The 18,268-nt window shown below is 45.1% G+C and overlaps 1 protein-coding gene across 3 annotated transcripts in view; it reads right to left on the bottom strand.

The window, feature by feature from the left end:
• Window positions 1-706: 706 nt before the first annotated feature.
• The window catches only part of LOC142913194 (hydroxylysine kinase-like), a 31,712-nt gene continuing 14,150 nt past the window's right edge, over window positions 707-18,268 (bottom strand). For 2 of the 3 annotated variants that reach the window (XM_076060783.1, XM_076060782.1), the window contains 6 exons: window positions 17,740-17,854; window positions 13,872-14,198; window positions 10,722-10,864; window positions 4,344-4,524; window positions 2,911-3,223; window positions 707-2,048 (listed from right to left, as the gene is read on the bottom strand). In XM_076060783.1, coding sequence (XP_075916898.1) covers window positions 1,874-2,048; window positions 2,911-3,223; window positions 4,344-4,524; window positions 10,722-10,864; window positions 13,872-13,926 — 867 coding nt within the window. In that variant the 5' untranslated portion in view covers window positions 13,927-14,198; window positions 17,740-17,854 and the 3' untranslated portion in view covers window positions 707-1,873. The remainder of the gene's footprint in view (window positions 2,049-2,910; window positions 3,224-4,343; window positions 4,525-10,721; window positions 10,865-13,871; window positions 14,199-17,739; window positions 17,855-18,268) is intronic. The other variant, XM_076060784.1, reaches the window with a different exon arrangement.

Below are 18,268 nucleotides of genomic sequence, written 5' to 3'. Positions count from 1 at the left end.
AGGGCGACCTGAAAAACTGGCGGTGTACTTTCGGGTTACCAGAGCACAGAATGCAAGCTCACATTCACTCGGGTAAGATGGGCTGCAAGCACAGTGGCCAGATGTTAACTATCTCGCCTGGTATACAGGAGGTCGTTGGTTCGATCTCGACTGATGCCTGCTGCTGTATATTTGGATGTTCTCCCCTTGATCGTGTGGCTTTTTCTCCGAGTCCTCCGGTTTTTCCCTCCCAATTCAGAAGCATGCGTTTGGAGTATTTGGCTGCTAGAAATTTTCACACGATAAGCCACTTCGTTGAGCTATAATTTGTGGCCAGGTCGCTTCTAAAAAAAAAGAGCTTTATAGCTCAGTGGGCCCCGGTAAAATAAAAAATAGTTTTAATTTAGTATGAGAACGCAACATTCTCGTCGGCAATGGCATAAGACAGGAGGCGGCAGTGTATACGTGGTGCATCTGCATTCGAGGCTTAGCCAATTTTCACAGCCTCAGATCAATCCACTGCTGGATGATGCCTTTCCCCATATTATATGGGTTGCTTCACCATACTGCACCACACTGGTCAATGCGGTTTGTTTGAAGGGGTCCAGATATCACTTCCAATTCATGTTATAGTCATTCCCTGTAATCGAACTTACAGTGAGGGAAAAAAGTATTTGATCCCCTGCTGATTTTGTACGTTTGCCCACTGACAAAGAAATGATCAGTCTAAAATTTTCATGGTAGGTTTATTTGAACAGTGAGAGACAGAATAACAACAACAAAAATCCAGAAAAACGCATGTCAAAAATGTTATAAATTGATTTGCATTTTAATGAGGGAAATAAGTATTTGACCCCTCTGCAAAACATGACTTAGTACTTGGTGGCAAAACCCAGGAGTGTCCCACTTTTGTAGAGGAAACCTTTACAGCAAAATCATCAAACACCCACCACCCCCACCACACTACCGTTCCCAAAGTCCGCCGAGTGGAAGGTCATGGCAACGCAAGAAAGTCGACTGATCTTTCACGAGGCCAGGACTCCCCACGCCCGTGTCTGAGGGTTCTAAGGTCAACTGTAGTTTAGATTAACAAAAATATCTGAATGCAACTGCAACTCACAAAATAACAAAATTAACCCAGAATGCACCAAATCTCGTCAGATCTTTGAAGCTCAACCGGGGAAGAGCCTGGGTTTAGTGCTTAATTTGAAGACTGTCTGGGAAAAGCAGACGTTTTATGCCTTGCGCTGCAAGTTGGCCAACAGATGTCGGTGTACGGTGACGCTTTTTATATTCTTGGTTCTTTCTGTAAAGTCACGTAGCAGGGAAACAATAAAATAATAAAAATATAAAACATCTATGCAGTTGTCGAGTGTTACCCCCCCCACCACCTTTCGTATGCACAGGTAATCTCCGAGTTACTCCGGTTTCCTCTCACGAGCCAAACAAGCTACAAAGGAATTGGTCGAACATCTGAACGCTGGAACTTCATGAATACAAAATCTCAGAAACAGTCAGGATTTCCTGAGTAAATGAACGGGAAAAAAATATTCTGACAGTATTATTATTATTATCACCCACGGATGCGCATGTGAATGCCGTTTTGTCAACAGCGCTGGATGCAGCAACAATACGTTCCTAACCTGAAGCTACGAAAAACCTCCCCTATGCATTAAGTGCCTGGCATGAGCAATTCACATTTTTCAGATTCCGTATTCAAAGATCGCACGTGTCCAAAACCAACGGCGCCACGTTCAAGTTGAAACCGGTTCCTTGCGAAGCCTCGGGAGGTACCGATGGGGCGAGTGGGAGGACGTGTCTCACGGTGGGCCCCCCCCGACCCCAAACTCCCCCTTCTCTCTCCTCGCCGTCCGTCTCGATTTCCACCGCGGTTCTAGTTTCTGTACCGTGCCGCAATATCGGACCACAGCCTCTGCATGTCCTCCAGGCCCCTGGTCCAGAGCTCGCGTAGCTTCACCCAGCCGGTGCGCGCCGTTATCAGCAGGTAGTCGGCGTTCTGCGGGTATCGCAGGATCGTGTAGCGGGCCATGACCAGCGACTGGCAGAACCTGCGGGGAAAAGTAGACCATGTTGTTGTTGTCGCCGTTGCTGTCGTGACGGTTAATATCGTTTGTTATTCAAGAGGGTTTTTGCTGCCGACTTGTTGATCGGCTGGGATTTTAGCGTCCAGGAATTTCAGCCATAGTTGGATCAAGTCTCGTGGTCAGCAGCAGAAGTGCCAGCAGAAGGAAAGTCGCTGTCTTCATCTTCCTCGTCTCCAGCAGCAGCAGCAGTGTGATCAGCAACATGATCGTAAACAACATCGCTATGAGTGTCTTTTCTATAATCATCATCACCGTCATCAGCAGCATCCGTAAAAGTGCTGTTAGCAACATCATGGTAATCAGCATTATTATGTCTTAACTGTTACTGATCCCCCCCGTTCACCAACACACATTAACCAGCATGGTGAAGTATGGTCAACTACCGCGACGATCGACATGGCATTGGCAAGACCTTCATTCATCATTGGTCTGATGAAGAGCTTTAAATAAATAATAAAGCACGTTTCGATTTAAAGCTTTCGTGACTGCAATGATTCATCTTCTTTGGACTGTCCTACCAGACAGTCTCGTCCCTTCACCTGATGAAGGCCGCTTGTGTTGTGGCCGAAACGTCGTGAGAATATTATTGTTATTTTATCAATTTATTATTTTATTCTCATTCTACGTGACTTTACCGAAAGAACCAAAGAAAATAAAGCACTTTTTTTTTGCCGCACAATCATCGAGTTTATCGGATTCTCGCCAGACCTGGATTAATTCTCGTTACGCAACCGCCACAGGTTTTTGAAGCCAACGTTTCCCGATGCGGCCAACGGCGATCCGGGCAGACCCGACCCGAACTGCCCCGGCCCCCCTCCGCTCTTACCTGCACGCCACCAGGAAGTAAACGGCCCTCCTCTCGTCCTCGGTGAGGGCCTGCACGCTCTCGTAGCCGGCCAGGACGTGACCCCCGGCCTCCATCGCCTCGCCGCTCTCCACCATCATGTACATGATGGCTATGGCCAGGTCGTACACGTGGTAGCCGAACATCATCGAGTTGAGGTCCACAATGCCAGAGACGCGGTGCCGCGGCGCTCCCTCCGCCGACTTGGGCCCCTGCTGCTGCTGCTGCTGCTCGCTTCCTGCGGCCACCTCCTGCACCAGGATGTTGTCGTCATTGAAGTCACCATGGATTATGCCTGCGGCGAGGGGGGAAAACGTCGAATTTGATTTCGTCCGTTGTCTTTTATTGTTGACCGTCCTCCCCTCGTCGCCGTCGTCATCGTTCGTGCCCGTGACGTTTTTATTCCGGCTGCACGATTGGGGTTGCGCAAGCCGCGTGTGCGAGTCTAAGAATGGCCCCCGCAGAGTCTCAGTGAATCACCAACTTCTTCTCCTGCCTTCAAAGGCACAGAATTACAATAACCCACCAGCGTCGTACAACCCTGCACGGGGGCGAGATATGGAGCGGTGTGTAGTGGTATGCACACCGCATCACGAGCCCTTGATTCCCGGCCATGGAGAACATCACTGATATCTGAACCAGTCCTGGGATCCTACCTACATCCTCACCGACCAGCATGGTGAAGGTGGCAAAACAACCCCCATGACCCTACACAGCCTGGGAAAGCCTTCGTCCAGATAGTGCATTGACAAAGGGCTGTACATTATTATTAAGAGTATATGTGTAACAAAAACTGTTGAACACAATTTAGCATGCATTGAAAAATGATTTGGTAGTCTGAATGTAATAACCCTGTCATTTGATTTCACCTGTGATCAGTGTCTGTGCGAGTGTTCCCCATTACATGCATGCCTTGTAATGCATCTGTGTATGCTGGGTAAAAGTAATCACGTAAAGCACATTGCAAAGAAAATGCTTGCCACAAATGAATCACAATACCTTGCTGATCTCGTCAAGCAGCATAAACCATCATGCGAACTCGGGTGATCCTCGCAGCGGCTTTTGGCTAACCATCGAACAAACAAAGACGGTCACCGCATCGCGCGCTTTCAGATGCACTTCTGCGGCCGTCTGAAAAGCTCTTCTTTCCGATATTAGGAAGGCACTGGAGCTATGCACTTTTAAACCTAGATTGAACACTAATTTATTTTTGAACTGATTTTTTGTGTTTAGTTTGTTGTCCTTCCCCCGCACCTCCGATTAGCACGGTTGGCTACGTACGGTGCAAAAGAAGTTCAACGTACACACGTACGCGGCACCCGTCGTGGCTTCAAGGCCTCGTCGGTGGCCTGAAGCGCCCCTCGCCCCCTGAGGCATGGAGCTACGTCCCGGGTGAAGCTGCGAGGCGAGCGTACATCTGGTAAACTTGTGCAGGTTGGGTTGGATCTCCTCGCGGAACTTGGCGATGACCTCCCTGACCAGACCCTGGTTGGGGTCGCCGTCCAGAGTGAAGAGGTAGGACTCGAGCAGGTGGGTGTTTGATAGGTTCCAGATGAAATCGTCTCGTTGCAGGGAGTGCAGGAACGGGTGCTCAAACTATGCAGATGTTTAAAAACGAAGGCGGTAAGATGACAAAAAATGCAATACGAGATTAACATAGCATTGGCCAGTTGAGTACACATGTAAGTTAAAGGCAGCAAAACGTCAAGCTAGCAAAGGATAGTCTTCGTTTCAGAAAAGATGTTCTCCTTGACTTATTATTTTCTCTTCGGTTTTTTTCGGTAAAGTCACGTAGGTAAAACTATAAAATAAAAGAATAAATGAAAAAACTACATTTTTTTTCATTCTATCATTTTATAGTTTTACCTACGTGACTTTACCGAAAAAACCAAAGAGTATGAATCCTTGCAGTCACGAAAGCTAAAAATCTAGACTTATTATGCAGCTGAGGGTGGGGCTGCCCAAGTCCTGCGTGCGGCTGGCAAATGTTTGATTGGTATTTGTGAATAACAGGACACTTGAATGGATCTGAGAAGTAGTTTTGTGAGATCACCTTCTGTGGGCCATTCTCTAACCAGAGGTGATGCACAGAATGAGATGTTTTTTTCCATCTCATGACATGGCACCAATTAGCACAACTCATACAGCCCTTATCAAGGCACTGCCGTATTCAGTGTTGGTCATGTAGGGTGTTTGACCATACTTCGCCAAACTGGTCAGTGTAGGTTGGTGAAGGATAGAGGACAAGGGGGGGTGGGGGGGGGGCAGGACTGGTTCAGATATCACTTGCCACGAATGTTAGCCGTGGCCGGAAATAAAACTCAGGTGGCCGGGTTCGTAGCGCAGTGTGCGCACAACTGCGCCACCGCTCCACCCCGACGCTTGGAATAAAATTTGGGGGGGAAACAACAAAAATACGTTGTTCATAATAAAGGTTTATGGGTTAGATCGCGTTTATTTATAAATGTGTCGTAACCCTCCACCACCCGACACGGCCAATCAGCAAAAAAAAGTGTCACGTTGACAAAAAGACAAATAATTCACTACTTTAGCCCACCGGTGTGTTGAAGAGTGAATCCACATTTACAGTTTGAGTACGACGTTTCGCTGGTAAATACATCCAGCATCATCGGGCAATTAGCCAGAATGGTAAAGCCCTCGCTTGCTCCCGGTTTTATATAGAGCAGCAGGGTGACGTCATCACTTAACTCATATCAGGTGCAGTGATTAGAGGCGGAGGGGGGGGTATTGTAATTATATAATCGATTAGTAATCAGTCATTGGTTATGATTAGTAATGAGTTGTAGATTAGTAATTCTTTAAATCAAAATGTAATGTGTATTATTTAATAATACGCTTCCAGGCCGCACTAAGCCTGTAGCTGTCAGAGCGATTAAAGTTATTCTTGTTCCTCTCAATTTCAATGGATTCTCTAATTAGTCTTTGCCAGTAATAATTAGTTTTACACACCACTGCAACATTGTCAAAATCAATTGAGTGTCCTTGTTGACAAGCATGTTCTGCCACTGCCGACAGTTGTGTTTGAGATAATTTAATATTTCTCTGATGTTCTTTTAGTCTTACGCTGATGTTACGTCCCGTCTGCCCAATGTAGCAGCTGCCACATAAACAATTAATCCGATATACACCTTCTGTTGATAGTTAGGTAATGCGTCTTTAGTGCAAGATACTAGTTTTTGAATTTTGTGTATTGTACCAAATCTTACTGTAATGTTTTGCTTTTGCAAAACACGGGCTAATTTGTCAGTTACTCCTGAGATATATGGAATTTTTATTGTTTTAACAATCTGGTCGCTTTCAGCAGTATTGCTTTGCAATCGTGATTTGGCATTTAGTGCTCTGTTAATTTGAGCATTATTGTAGCCATTCTGTCGTAGTGCGTCTTTAACGTGTTTAATCTCTCTCACTAGACTCTCACCATCTGACACTGTTTTAGCCCGATGTATGAGCATCTTGATAAGAGAGGATTTCTGAGCTGGATGATGTGATTCTGCATTCAGATAGGCATCAGTGTGCATTTGATTTCTGTAAACGCTGTGTTATTTTGTGTTTTGCAAAAGCAAAACATTACAGTAAGATTTGGTACAGTACACAAAATTCAAAAACTAGTATCTTGCACTAAAGACGCATTACCTAACTATCAACAGAAGGTGTATATCGGATTAATTGTTTATGTGGCAGCTGCTACATTGGGCAGACGGGACGTAACATCAGCGTAAGACTAAAAGAACATCAGAGAAATATTAAATTATCTCAAACACAACTGTCGGCAGTGGCAGAACATGCTTGTCAACAAGGACAGTCAAATGATTTTGACAATGTTGCAGTGGTGTGTAAAACTAATTATTACTGGCAAAGACTAATTAGAGAATCCATTGAAATTGAGAGGAACAAGAATAACTTTAATCGCTCTGACAGCTACAGGCTTAGTGCGGCCTGGAAGCGTATTATTAAATAATACACATTACATTTTGATTTAAAGAATTACTAATCTACAACTCATTACTAATCATAACCAATGACTGATTACTAATCGATTATATAATTACAATACCCCCCCCTCCGCCTCTAATCACTGCACCTGATATGAGTTAAGTGATGACGTCACCCTGCTGCTCTATATAAAACCGGGAGCAAGCGAGGGCTTTACCATTCTGGCGAATTGCCCGATGATGCTGGATGTATTTACCAGCGAAACGTCGTACTCAAACTGTAAATGTGGATTCACTCTTCAACACACCGGTGGGCTAAAGTAGTGAATTATTTGTCTTTTTGTCAACGTGACACTTTTTTTGCTGATTGGCCGTGTCCGGTGGTGGAGGGTTACGACACATTTATAAATAAACGCGATCTAACCCAAAAACCTTTATTATGAATAATATTGGTCGCGAAAGCCTACATGTTAAACTGACTAACTTCTATGGGGAGGATACTTTTCTTAAAACCAGAAAATTGGAGAAGCTCCGCATTAAGCGGATGAAATTGATATCTTCACTGGCGTTCCTCAAAAGGTGCAGAGATTCAAAGGTAATACCAAACGCAGTTAAAATAACACATCACATAAAGTCTTCTAAAGCTAACCAAATACTACACAAAGCTAGCGAATTATTATTAATAGAGAGAATACAGCACAATAGGAGTGAATTATCTTACATTTCGGAATCGCTAAAGCAGTTACACTTAGATATAAGCAATAGTGTATCTATGCATTATTGGAATATAATCGATAACATAACACAACAATCGGCTCATAATGTGTTTAAACTAACAAAAACTAACCAAATTAATACATTTTCTAGACTACATAATAAACAAATCCCTACTGAAAACCAAAAATTTAAAAACAAAACCGTACTGAACTTGACTAACACTGTATTAACCGGTGACATGGTCTCTATCCTTTCTAAAGGCCTTAACTTTGCCGTTACCCCACACACAATTCCAGTGGATGAGATAATTGCTGAGGTAGAATCAGCAGTTAGACTCCTTCCACATAATGAGGCAGAGATGACTAGACATGAGATTGCTAAAATAATTGAGAATAGCAAAGTTCCAAAAGTAAATATTAGCTCTAACGAGGCAAAAGCCTTAAGAGAGCTGCGTGTAAACAAGGATATCCAAATCCTAGCAGCTGATAAAGGCCGCACTACTGTAGTGATGTCACGAGCCGATTATGATAATAAAATTAGAAATTTACTAGAGGAAAGTACCTACATTAAAATTAAACGAGATCCAACTAATACTTTAGAACGTAAGACCACTGCAATAATTGCAAATTCATTAATCCCTAAAAATGAGCAATACCAAATTAAGCCAAGGGCCTCAAAACCACCTAGAATCTATGGGCTACCAAAGATTCATAAAATCGGCATCCCATTACGACCCATAGTCAGTACAATTGGCTCTGCCACATATCAATTAGCAAAATATATAACCCAACAAATACAGCCCTACATCGGTAGGACATCTTCATTCATAAAAAAATAAATTCAGAACATCTTGTGAATGTGCTTAAAGATATTAAACTTACTCCTGATGATATTCTGGTAAGTTTTGATGTGATTTCTCTATTCACTAAGGTTCCAGTGGACGAATCGCTTAAATTACTTGATACACTAGTAAAGAATACCGGTTTACCAAAAGATATTCCGAAACTTGCTGGCCATTGTTTAAATAACACTTACTTCTTATGGAGAGGGAATTTCTTTAAACAAAAGGAATGAGCAGCAATGGGTTCTTCTTTATCCCCTGCTACAGCAAATTTGTACATGGAAAACTTTGAAATAAGAGCACTTGCCTCGAGCACATTAAAACCATCCTTTTGGTTTAGATATGTGGGTGACACTTTGGTTGTCTGGCCACATGCTAAAGATACACTGAATGATTTTCTAAATCATCTCAATGCACAAAACCCGGCCATCCAATTCACCATGGAAATGGAGGTGAATAACACACTCCCATTCCTAGATATTTTGCTTGGACATGGCCTAAACGGTAAAATAACACACAGCGTTTACAGAAAGCAAACGCACACTGATACCTATCTGAATGCAGAATCACATCATCATCCAGCTCAGAAATCCTCTCTTATCAAGACGCTCATACATCGGGCTAAAACAGTGTCAGATGGTGAGAGTCTAGTGAGAGAGGTTAACCACGTTAAAGACGCACTATGACAGAATGGCTACAATAATGCTCAAATTAACAGAGCACTGAATGCCAAATCACGATTGCAAAGCAATACTGCTGAAAGCGACCAGATTGTTAAAACAATAAAAAATCCATATATCTCGGGAGTAACTGACAAATTAGCCCGTGTTTTGCAAAAGCAAGATTTGGTACAGTACACAAAATAAAAAAAAACTAGCATCTGGGACTAAAGACGCATTACCTAAATTATCAACAGAAGGTGTATATCGGATTCATTGTTTATGTGGCAGCTGCTACATTGGACAGACGGGACGTAACATCAGCGTAAGACTAAAAGAACATCAGAGAAATATTAAATTATCTCAAACACAACTGTCGGCAGTGGCAGAACATGCTTGTCAACAAGGACACTGAATTGACTTTGACAACGTTGCAGTGGTGTGTAAAACTAATTATTACTGGCAAAGACTAATTTGAGAATCCATTGAAATTGAGAGGAACAAGAATAACTTTAATCGCTCTGACAGCTACAGGCTTAGTGCGGCCTGGAAGCATATTATTAAATAATACACATTACATTTTGATGGAAAGAATTACTAATCTACAACTCATTACTAATCATAACCAATGACTGATTACTAATCGATTATATAATTACAATACCCCCCCCTCCGCCTCTAATCACTGAAGCTGATATGAGTTAAGTGATGACGTCACCCTGCTGCTCTATATAAAACCGGGAGCAAGCGAGGGCTTTACCATTCTGGAGAATTGCCCGATGATGCTGGATGTAATTACCAGTGAAACGTCGTACTCAAACTGTAAATGTGGATTCACTCTTCAACACACCGGTGGGCTAAAGTAGTGAATTATTTGTCTTTTTGTCAACGTGACACTTTTTTTGCTGATTGGCCGTGTCGGGTAGTGGAGGGTTACGACACATTTATAAATAAACGCGATCTAACCCAAAAACCTTTATTATGAATAATATTGGTCTCGAAAGCCTACATGTTAAACCAAAAATACGCCGCTTGAAAACCAGTCATTCGATCACTTGGAAGGACTCTCACGTTGCTAATTATGAACAGCTGCGTACGTTCCGAGCAAGTGGGCTCGTTACGTCACATTACACTTGCTTACCGAGAGAAAAGGCTCGCCGAAACTCAAGAGTTTTTTTTTAAGATTGTCGCAGTAAGGGGTTGGGGAAACTATCGCTCCGCATTTCCCAATGAAGTAATTTGCGAGTTATTTCTTTTTTGGCTTTTTACTTTGGCGAATATTCTCATATTCTTGTTTCTTTCGGTAAAGTCACGTAGAAGGGAAACAATAAAATAAAACAAATATAAACAATAGAATTTTCACGTTTCGACTGCAACACAAGCAATCATCATCAGGCGTGAAAACCACAGCAATAATTTTTTTTTTCAAATTTCCTTGTTGTGGTTTTCACACCTGATGACGATTGCTTGTGTTGCAGTCGAAACGTCGTGAGAATTTTATTGTTTTATATTTTTTATTATTTTATTGTTTCCCCCTCTACGTGGTGACTTTACCGAAAGCAACAAGAATATGAATCCCTGCAGTCTCACGTCACCTGTCAAGAGGCGCTCGTGCGCTCGTACCTGCTGCAGGGCTTGGTGGATGCTCGCTGCCAGCTTGCCCACCTGGTAGTACAGGCTGCCATCCACCAGCACCCTGGACAGCAGCACGCCGGGCAGGTTCGTGAGCAGCCGCACGTTGAACTCCTTCTCTCCTTCGCCGCAGTCTGAGAATTCACAGCAGGAGTCGCCACCGAGGTCAAGAGGTCACCACGGTTAGTGAAATCTCACCGTCGCTTCCTTTTGCTGGAACATAAAAAGCTGTTCGGAAGCTGATATCGGAACCTCCAAGGTCTGGCCAAAGTGTCAACTCACCACTTTGCGCCCTGTGTTCATTACCCACGTGCTATACTACACAGGGTCTCTAATGAATTGCTCAACTGATAGCCAAGGCTACTATTCTTTTTTTAGGAAATTAAGCGACAATTTGCTGCTCAGCATTAAATGGTTAATAACAATAATGAACGTGCCAAGTCCGATATATAACGCACATAAAATTCGTGTAGTCTTTAAAACGCCAATCTCTCAAGCAACTTGAAACGAGTATTTCTGTTCCCCCCCCCCCCCCCAAAAAAAATAGTAAATTGGAGTGATTTTTTTCTCATGACTTTCTTTCACGGTACTATTAACGCAGAAATTAATAACACGAACGCATTCCGAAATTCGCATTCCTATATGGCCTTGTTGTCTAAACCGCTATAGCTAAATAAAGCATTTGAGAGGAATAATACCTCGCCACACCCATGCGTAAGGCATCGGCCAAAGTTGCAACGTGGCATGCAACCCTCGTGCCTTAGCGCACGCTGACCGGAACCGCGGGCAATTCGCCCAGGTTCGGGCCAGAATGGATACGTCAGCACACGAGTCTAGCTGAATTCCCTGGGTTCAGCTTGAGCAAATTACTTAGGAGCAGGGTGAATGGGGGCCCATCTGCATCAGGAGGCGACTTTTATCGCTCGTTCCATCACGTAAATATAAGGGTCAGCGGCTTTCCGTGATCTTCGCATTCCAAACACGGCGTTGGGCGGTGATGTCAGCTCACGCGATGAACCCCGAGCCTGGGTTTAAAGGAGCGCTGCTAGCCCAGGCATTATAATCAGAATATGTACTTTTACTGGAGGAATCTGATGAGCTATGAAGCACTTTGCTTTACAAATGTTTAGCAGCCCAGTGTTGTCCCAACTACAGCCCGTGGGCCAAGCCCGAACCACCAAAATTAATTCATTCTGGTCTACAGGACAACTATCCCGCCACGCCTTACAGGAACTAATTAAGTACATGTCTCAGTCAGCAATACTCACTTGAAATTACACACGACAACCGTCGCCCCCACGCCCGCCCCCCAACTGAAAAGTTTGACAAGACCCTCCCGATATTCAGTGAGGCTCTGCTGTGAAAACAAGTGTAACGATGATGATTACAATAATAATAATATTAATAGAAGTGATGCGATGCAGGTCGAAGTGGGTGTGGGGGAGAGATAAGCTCTGTATCGACATGTTTGCATTTCTCTAAATCTCTCCTCTTGCGGATAGATCTTTCTCCTATCTCTTCCATATAAATATCATATTTCTGATTAAATCTCTCTCTGAATGAGTTAAATGATGACATGACCCTGCTGCTCTATTTAAGACCAGGAGCAAGTGAGGGCTTCACCATTCTGGCGAATTGCCTGATGATGCTGGATGTAATTACCAGCGAAACGTCGTATTCAAATATTGTAAATGTTGTGGATTCACTCTTCATCACACCGGTGGGCTAAAGTAGTGAACTATTTTGTCTGTTGTCAACGTGACACATTTTTTTACTGTTTGGCTATGTCGGGTGGTGGAGGGTTATGACACATTTATAAATAACGCGATCTCACCCAAAAACCTTTATCATGAATAAATCTCTCTCATATCTCTACAATATATCGCTTGTGACATATCTTTCCCGTCTATGCTTGTTCATGTAATACATGGTTTTGGTTTGACGTGTTCCCCTTGTCAGCCAATCCGGAACTCGATGCAAAGAGTTTGACGTTTGCTTCTCAGGGTCTCGTGGGAAGATAAGCAGAAACAAAAATTACGATTTAGGTTTTGTAAGTATGTTGAAATTCTTTCGCACCATACGTACGTAGCCAACCGTGCTCATCGGAGGTGTGGGGAGGTGGAACACACTGTGCAGTTGGCGAATGGCGGCGTCGGTGAACTGTACAAACATTATATCTACCAACCTGCAGGTCAGTAGATGAGAAAACAGCAAGTGTGCTTCTGATCTCTCACCACAGATGTTATCGTCTCGTCCGTGTGGCTTTGCTGTGAGCAGTCATTCCAGTTTCATCCCACACACCAAACATTGTTTTTTTAATATATATGAAGAATTTACAAAATATCACAATGTGGACCTTGGGCCAGTACCAACAAGCAGTGCGTTACATCCACCAACCTCACAAAAACTAAAAAGTATGATCCTTTTACATCACTTATCGTCAGTGGAGTGCGACCCAGTATTATACCACCGCCTCATGCTCGGATATTGATCGTTGTCTTTGCAAGTATAAACCAATGCTGTGTTCGTATGATTACTATCAGCCTATGACTAAATCACCTGGAATGTGCCCTATCATAAGATCTGAAAGCTAAGCAGGTTGAGCCTGGATTAGGGCTTCTATGGGTGACAATCGTGCATTAAACAGGCATCACAGGCTGCTGCGTGGTGCTATGTTGTGGGGGCCAGAGTTCAGTTGCAGCAAAATCAATTGTACTGCACTGTACATCTATTAAACTTGATTTGTCACTTTCGTGACTGCAGGAATGACTCTTTGGTTTTTTTCAGTAAAGTCACGTAGAAATAAGAAATAATAATAAAATTACATAATAGCATACGACGTTTCGATTGCAACGCAAGCAATCATCATCAGGCATAGAAGAGCTAAATTTAAGAGAGAGAGAGGAAACATAGAACCGCAGATATATATACAGACACCTAAGTAGAAGGGAGTTCACACAGAGACACAAAGAGAGACACAACGTACGGAGCACAGAGAGATAGGGTCTCTGTGCCGAGGCCTTAGCATGTAGGGGGAGACAAAGAGAGATGGAGACGCACATCAAATCGAACAAGATTTAGTATAATGTACATCTCTTCTCCAATGTCTCTGCTCCCGGGACCCACGCAGGCGCAGCTCACCGATGCTCTCGAGCGACATGATCTTCCCGCTGATGTTGTCCACCACCTCCTGCATGGGAAGCCCCTCTCCCGCAGGAACCTCATCATAGCCATCTGCACCTCGAGCATCTGCGGCCGCTGGCTGTCCCACGTGTTGGTGACCTTGAGCACGAACTGGCGACCGTCGCGCGCCAGCACGCGGTAGTTCTGGTCGACGTAGCTCGCCAGCGGGCTCACCCCCGCCACGCTCACCCCGTAGAGGCGCTCCACCAGCTCCGCCGCGCGGGACTCGCTGAGGCACGGCTTCTCGTGCTCGCGGCCATCGTCCTGCGGCGCGGCTTGCATCGTCTTCAACGGACAAAACGAGGGCAATCAAAAAGCTTTTGGGTTTTGCGAGTGCACGTTGGCGTTCGCTCCATTCGTGCAGCGCAAGGCGCCTCCGATGAGCACGGTTGGCTACGTACGGTGCGAAACAAGCTCAGAGTACACACGAGGCTACACCCTGGAGGCGCTACGCTTCACGGACAGCCCACAGTAGTTGTCGCATTTACAGAGTTGTGCCGACACACGTGGCATACTACTTATTTAAATTACATCTCCGAGATCTTTAGCATCCGACTGTGAAGCAGACAGTGCGCAATATTTACAGTTCATACACCCACAGCGTTAACCGGGGCGGTCGTGGGACTCGTACCACAAACATCTGCAACGCGCTACCGCTTGGCCATGAAGTCAATCGATCGATCAGCGATCAATAAACACGTCTCTTTGCTCGCATCACATTTAATAGCAACACATTTCACCGAACAGAAAAGCACCACTTAAACATGTCAGATATAAGATTCGTAATAACAGAGAATTCTCCTTGTGTATTTCAGTGGAAATACAGCCAGTGCCTGATAAAGTAGCATTACTGTAACTGGAATTATAACAAGAACCATGGGTTTATGCAGCATTGGGGAGCTGCAGCTATGGCCCACCGAGTAAACACCTTGTCCCGTAAGCACAAAATCACGTGTTCAAATTCCACTGGATGTGTAATTGTGTGAATAATAATCAGGGCTTAATCTGTCACTGAATATTTTCCGGGTCGCTGGTGCGAAGTGGAGTGGGCAGCACAGCCCCGGTAGCCACGGCGATAGCGAAAGGTACACACGGGACGTGGTGTGCCGGGTGTCAGCAGGTTTTTCAGAGTCGCTGACACAGGGCAGCCCTGGCCGAAATTATCTCCATACATATGTAAAAGGCAAAGTTGTGATTATGTGTGTCTGTTAAAAATGTTTAGCGTACTTCCCGACATGCAACAAACTTGAAATTTGCCATGTGGGTACTTTCCAGACTGTACACCACGCAAAAAATATTAAAATACACTTTTGTGTTTTTTCTGGGGGGAGGAGGGGGGGGGGGAGCTCAATAATGCATTTTTTTGCACGGCAAGTGAGCTGTGACGTCAAATCTGTCACGTGATCCACGCATGTGGAAGCGTAACGAATTAGTGTAGTGGTTAGCGCACTGCGCTACGAACCCGGCAACCCGAGTTCAATTCCCGCTCACTGCCACCACCGATGACGATTATTTCAACCGCTCCTGGGCCTCCCCTAGATCGACTCAGCCTAAAACGAGTAATTGCTGTGGTGTGTGAACATCGCCACTGGGGACACAAAGGCGGCCGGGCGTGGTGCTGTCACCCACCCCTTCGTCTGTATATATAAAAGGGAAATTTGTGATTATGTGTGTCTGTTCGAAATGTTTAGCATACTTCCCGACATGCAACAACTTTAAATTTCCCATGTGGGTAGCTTCCAGACTGTAAACAATGCAAAAAGTATAAAATATACTCTTTGGTTCTATTGGGTAAAGTCACGTAGGTGAAAATAAAATAACAAAAAATCACGACGTTTCGGCCACAACACAAGCGGCCTTCATCAGGTGAAGGGACGAGACTGTCTGGAGGACAGCGCTGGAGTGAGAGAAGCCACGCTTAGATCACGACCTTTAAGCTGTGTGAGAAGAAAAACACAAAGCGCCTTGACAAAGGAATTCGCATATAATTTAGCATTGAAATGGCTCATTGAAATAGCTAAGTTAAAGTATACACATCTGCAGAGGTACCCCTTGACAAAGGAATTAGCATAGAATTTAGCATTGAAATAGCTGAGTGATTAGCTTGTAACTGGTCACAGAAATAGCTATGTTAAAGTCAGAGCATATTTCACGTAAACAAAACGTGCCAATTAGTTACTGCTTCAGCACACTGGTGTATTGGATAGTAAACCCAGAACATTTACCATTAGAGTATGACGTTTCACTGATTATTACAACCAGCTTCATCAGGCGATTTGCCATAATTGTGAAGAAGTATTCCTGTTTCCGTCTTTGAAGTCAACTCAGCCTTAAATGAGTACTTGGTGCAGGGTGTGAACATCGCCACTTGGGAGACAAATGCGGCCGGGCGTGGTGTTTGGCCACCCACCCCATCGTGTGCTGGGCCGGCCTTCATAGGTGTTGGCTCCCAGCCATTGCCCCGAGTCTGTTGAGGCTATACGGGGGTCTTTGTCTTTGTGTGTGTGTATGAGATGCATGCGAGTGTGTGTGTGTATGAGATGCGTGTGTGTGTATGAGATGTGTGTGTGTGTATGAGATGCATGTGTGTATGAGATGTGTGTGTGTGTGTATGAGATGTGTGTGTGTGTATGAGATGCGTGTGTGTGTATGAGATGTGTGTGTGTATGAGATGTGTGTGTGTATGAGATGTGTGTGTGTGTGTATGAGATGCACTGCTGTATAATAATGAACTACTCACTACTGAGTACACAGACAGTCCCCACTGTGTTCACAGCTACCACCCCAGCGCACGCATAAACTCAACTCAGTCATTAAAAATGTTAAGTTATGTTTAGCAAACAATAGTCATTGCAACGTTATACTTGAATCTAATAACAAGTTTAAGGCACTGCTGTATAATAATGTACTACTCACTACTAACCACAGTCCCCACTGTGTTCACAGCTACCACCCCAACGCACACAAACTCAACACACACTCACACAGTGAGCTAACCACTGCACCACCGCTCCCCACACACACACAGTGTGCTAACCACTGCACCACCGCTCCCCACACTCACTCACACAGTGCACTAACCACTGCACCACCGCACCCCACACACACGCAGTGCGCTAACCACTGCACCACCGCTCCACACACACACAGTGTGCTAACCACTGCACCACCGCTCCCCACACACACGCAGTGTGCTAACCACTGCACCACCGCTCCCCACACTCACTCACAAAGTGCGCTAACCACTGTACCACCGCTCCCCACACACACGGTGCGCTAAACACTGCACCACCGCTCCCCACATACACACAGTGTGCTAACCACTGCACCACCGCTCCCCACACACACACAGTGCGTTAACCACTGCACCACCGCTCCCCACACACACACAGTGCGCTAACCACTGCACCACCGCTCCCCACACACACACAGTGCGCTAACCACTGCACCACCGCTCCCCACTACACACACAGTGCGCTAACCACTGCACCACCGCTCCCCACACACACACGGTGCGCTAACCACTGCACCACCGCTCCCCACACACACACAGTGCGCCAACCACTGCACCACCGCTCCCCACACACACACAGTGCGCTAACCACTGCACCACCGCTCCCCACTACACACACAGTGCGCTAACCACTGCACCACCGCTCTCCACTACACACACAGTGCGTTAACCACTGCACCACCGCTCCACACACACACAGTGCGCTAACCACTGCACCACCGCTCCCCACACACACACAGTGCGCTAACCACTGCACCACCGCTCCCCACGTCCACCACAACCTGGCACCCGATGTCGATCGGCTCGGCTCACCGTGGCTGCTGCACCACGTGACGAGGCTGCTGCACCACGTGACGAGGCTGCTTCACCACGTGACGAGGTGCAGGACGAAGAGTTCCGCATCCCCATTCACTCCACGCCAAGTCACCTGCAGAGAAAATCGATTTAAATTTCGATTAACTATACTCGTGCCGATTCCTAATGGGATAACATTAGGAATCGATTATAGTAGAGTTACGGATGTATGAGTCGATTTCCTTTGGGATAACATTGGAATCGATTAATTGTGGCTTAGGCTAAAAAAAATCGATTTGTATTGGGATAACATGGGAATCAACAGTGGTCTAAAATGAACCTTCATTAATCGATTCCGACTGTGTAGACGTGGGAATCGACCACGTTAGACGATCACGTGTGTGGGCGTGGTCTCTCAACGTCAATCAACCAGGTAGGGCGTTGACTGGTGGGGAGTTTGGGATCTGATTGATTGATTGCTTCTGTGGACAGGTGTCTTTTATACAGGTGTAGGGGTGCTATGGGGAATAAACACATGGCACGGGAA

This window comes from Petromyzon marinus, unplaced genomic scaffold, assembly GCF_048934315.1.
Source record: "Petromyzon marinus isolate PM22_M1 ecotype Great Lakes invasive population unplaced genomic scaffold, UKy_Petmar_22M1.pri1.0 PM_G_Scaffold_228, whole genome shotgun sequence".
NCBI classification, from domain to species: Eukaryota; Metazoa; Chordata; class Hyperoartia; order Petromyzontiformes; family Petromyzontidae; genus Petromyzon; species Petromyzon marinus.
Note: the sequence above shows the minus strand (reverse complement) of the source record. Positions and strands in the feature narration are given on the sequence as shown.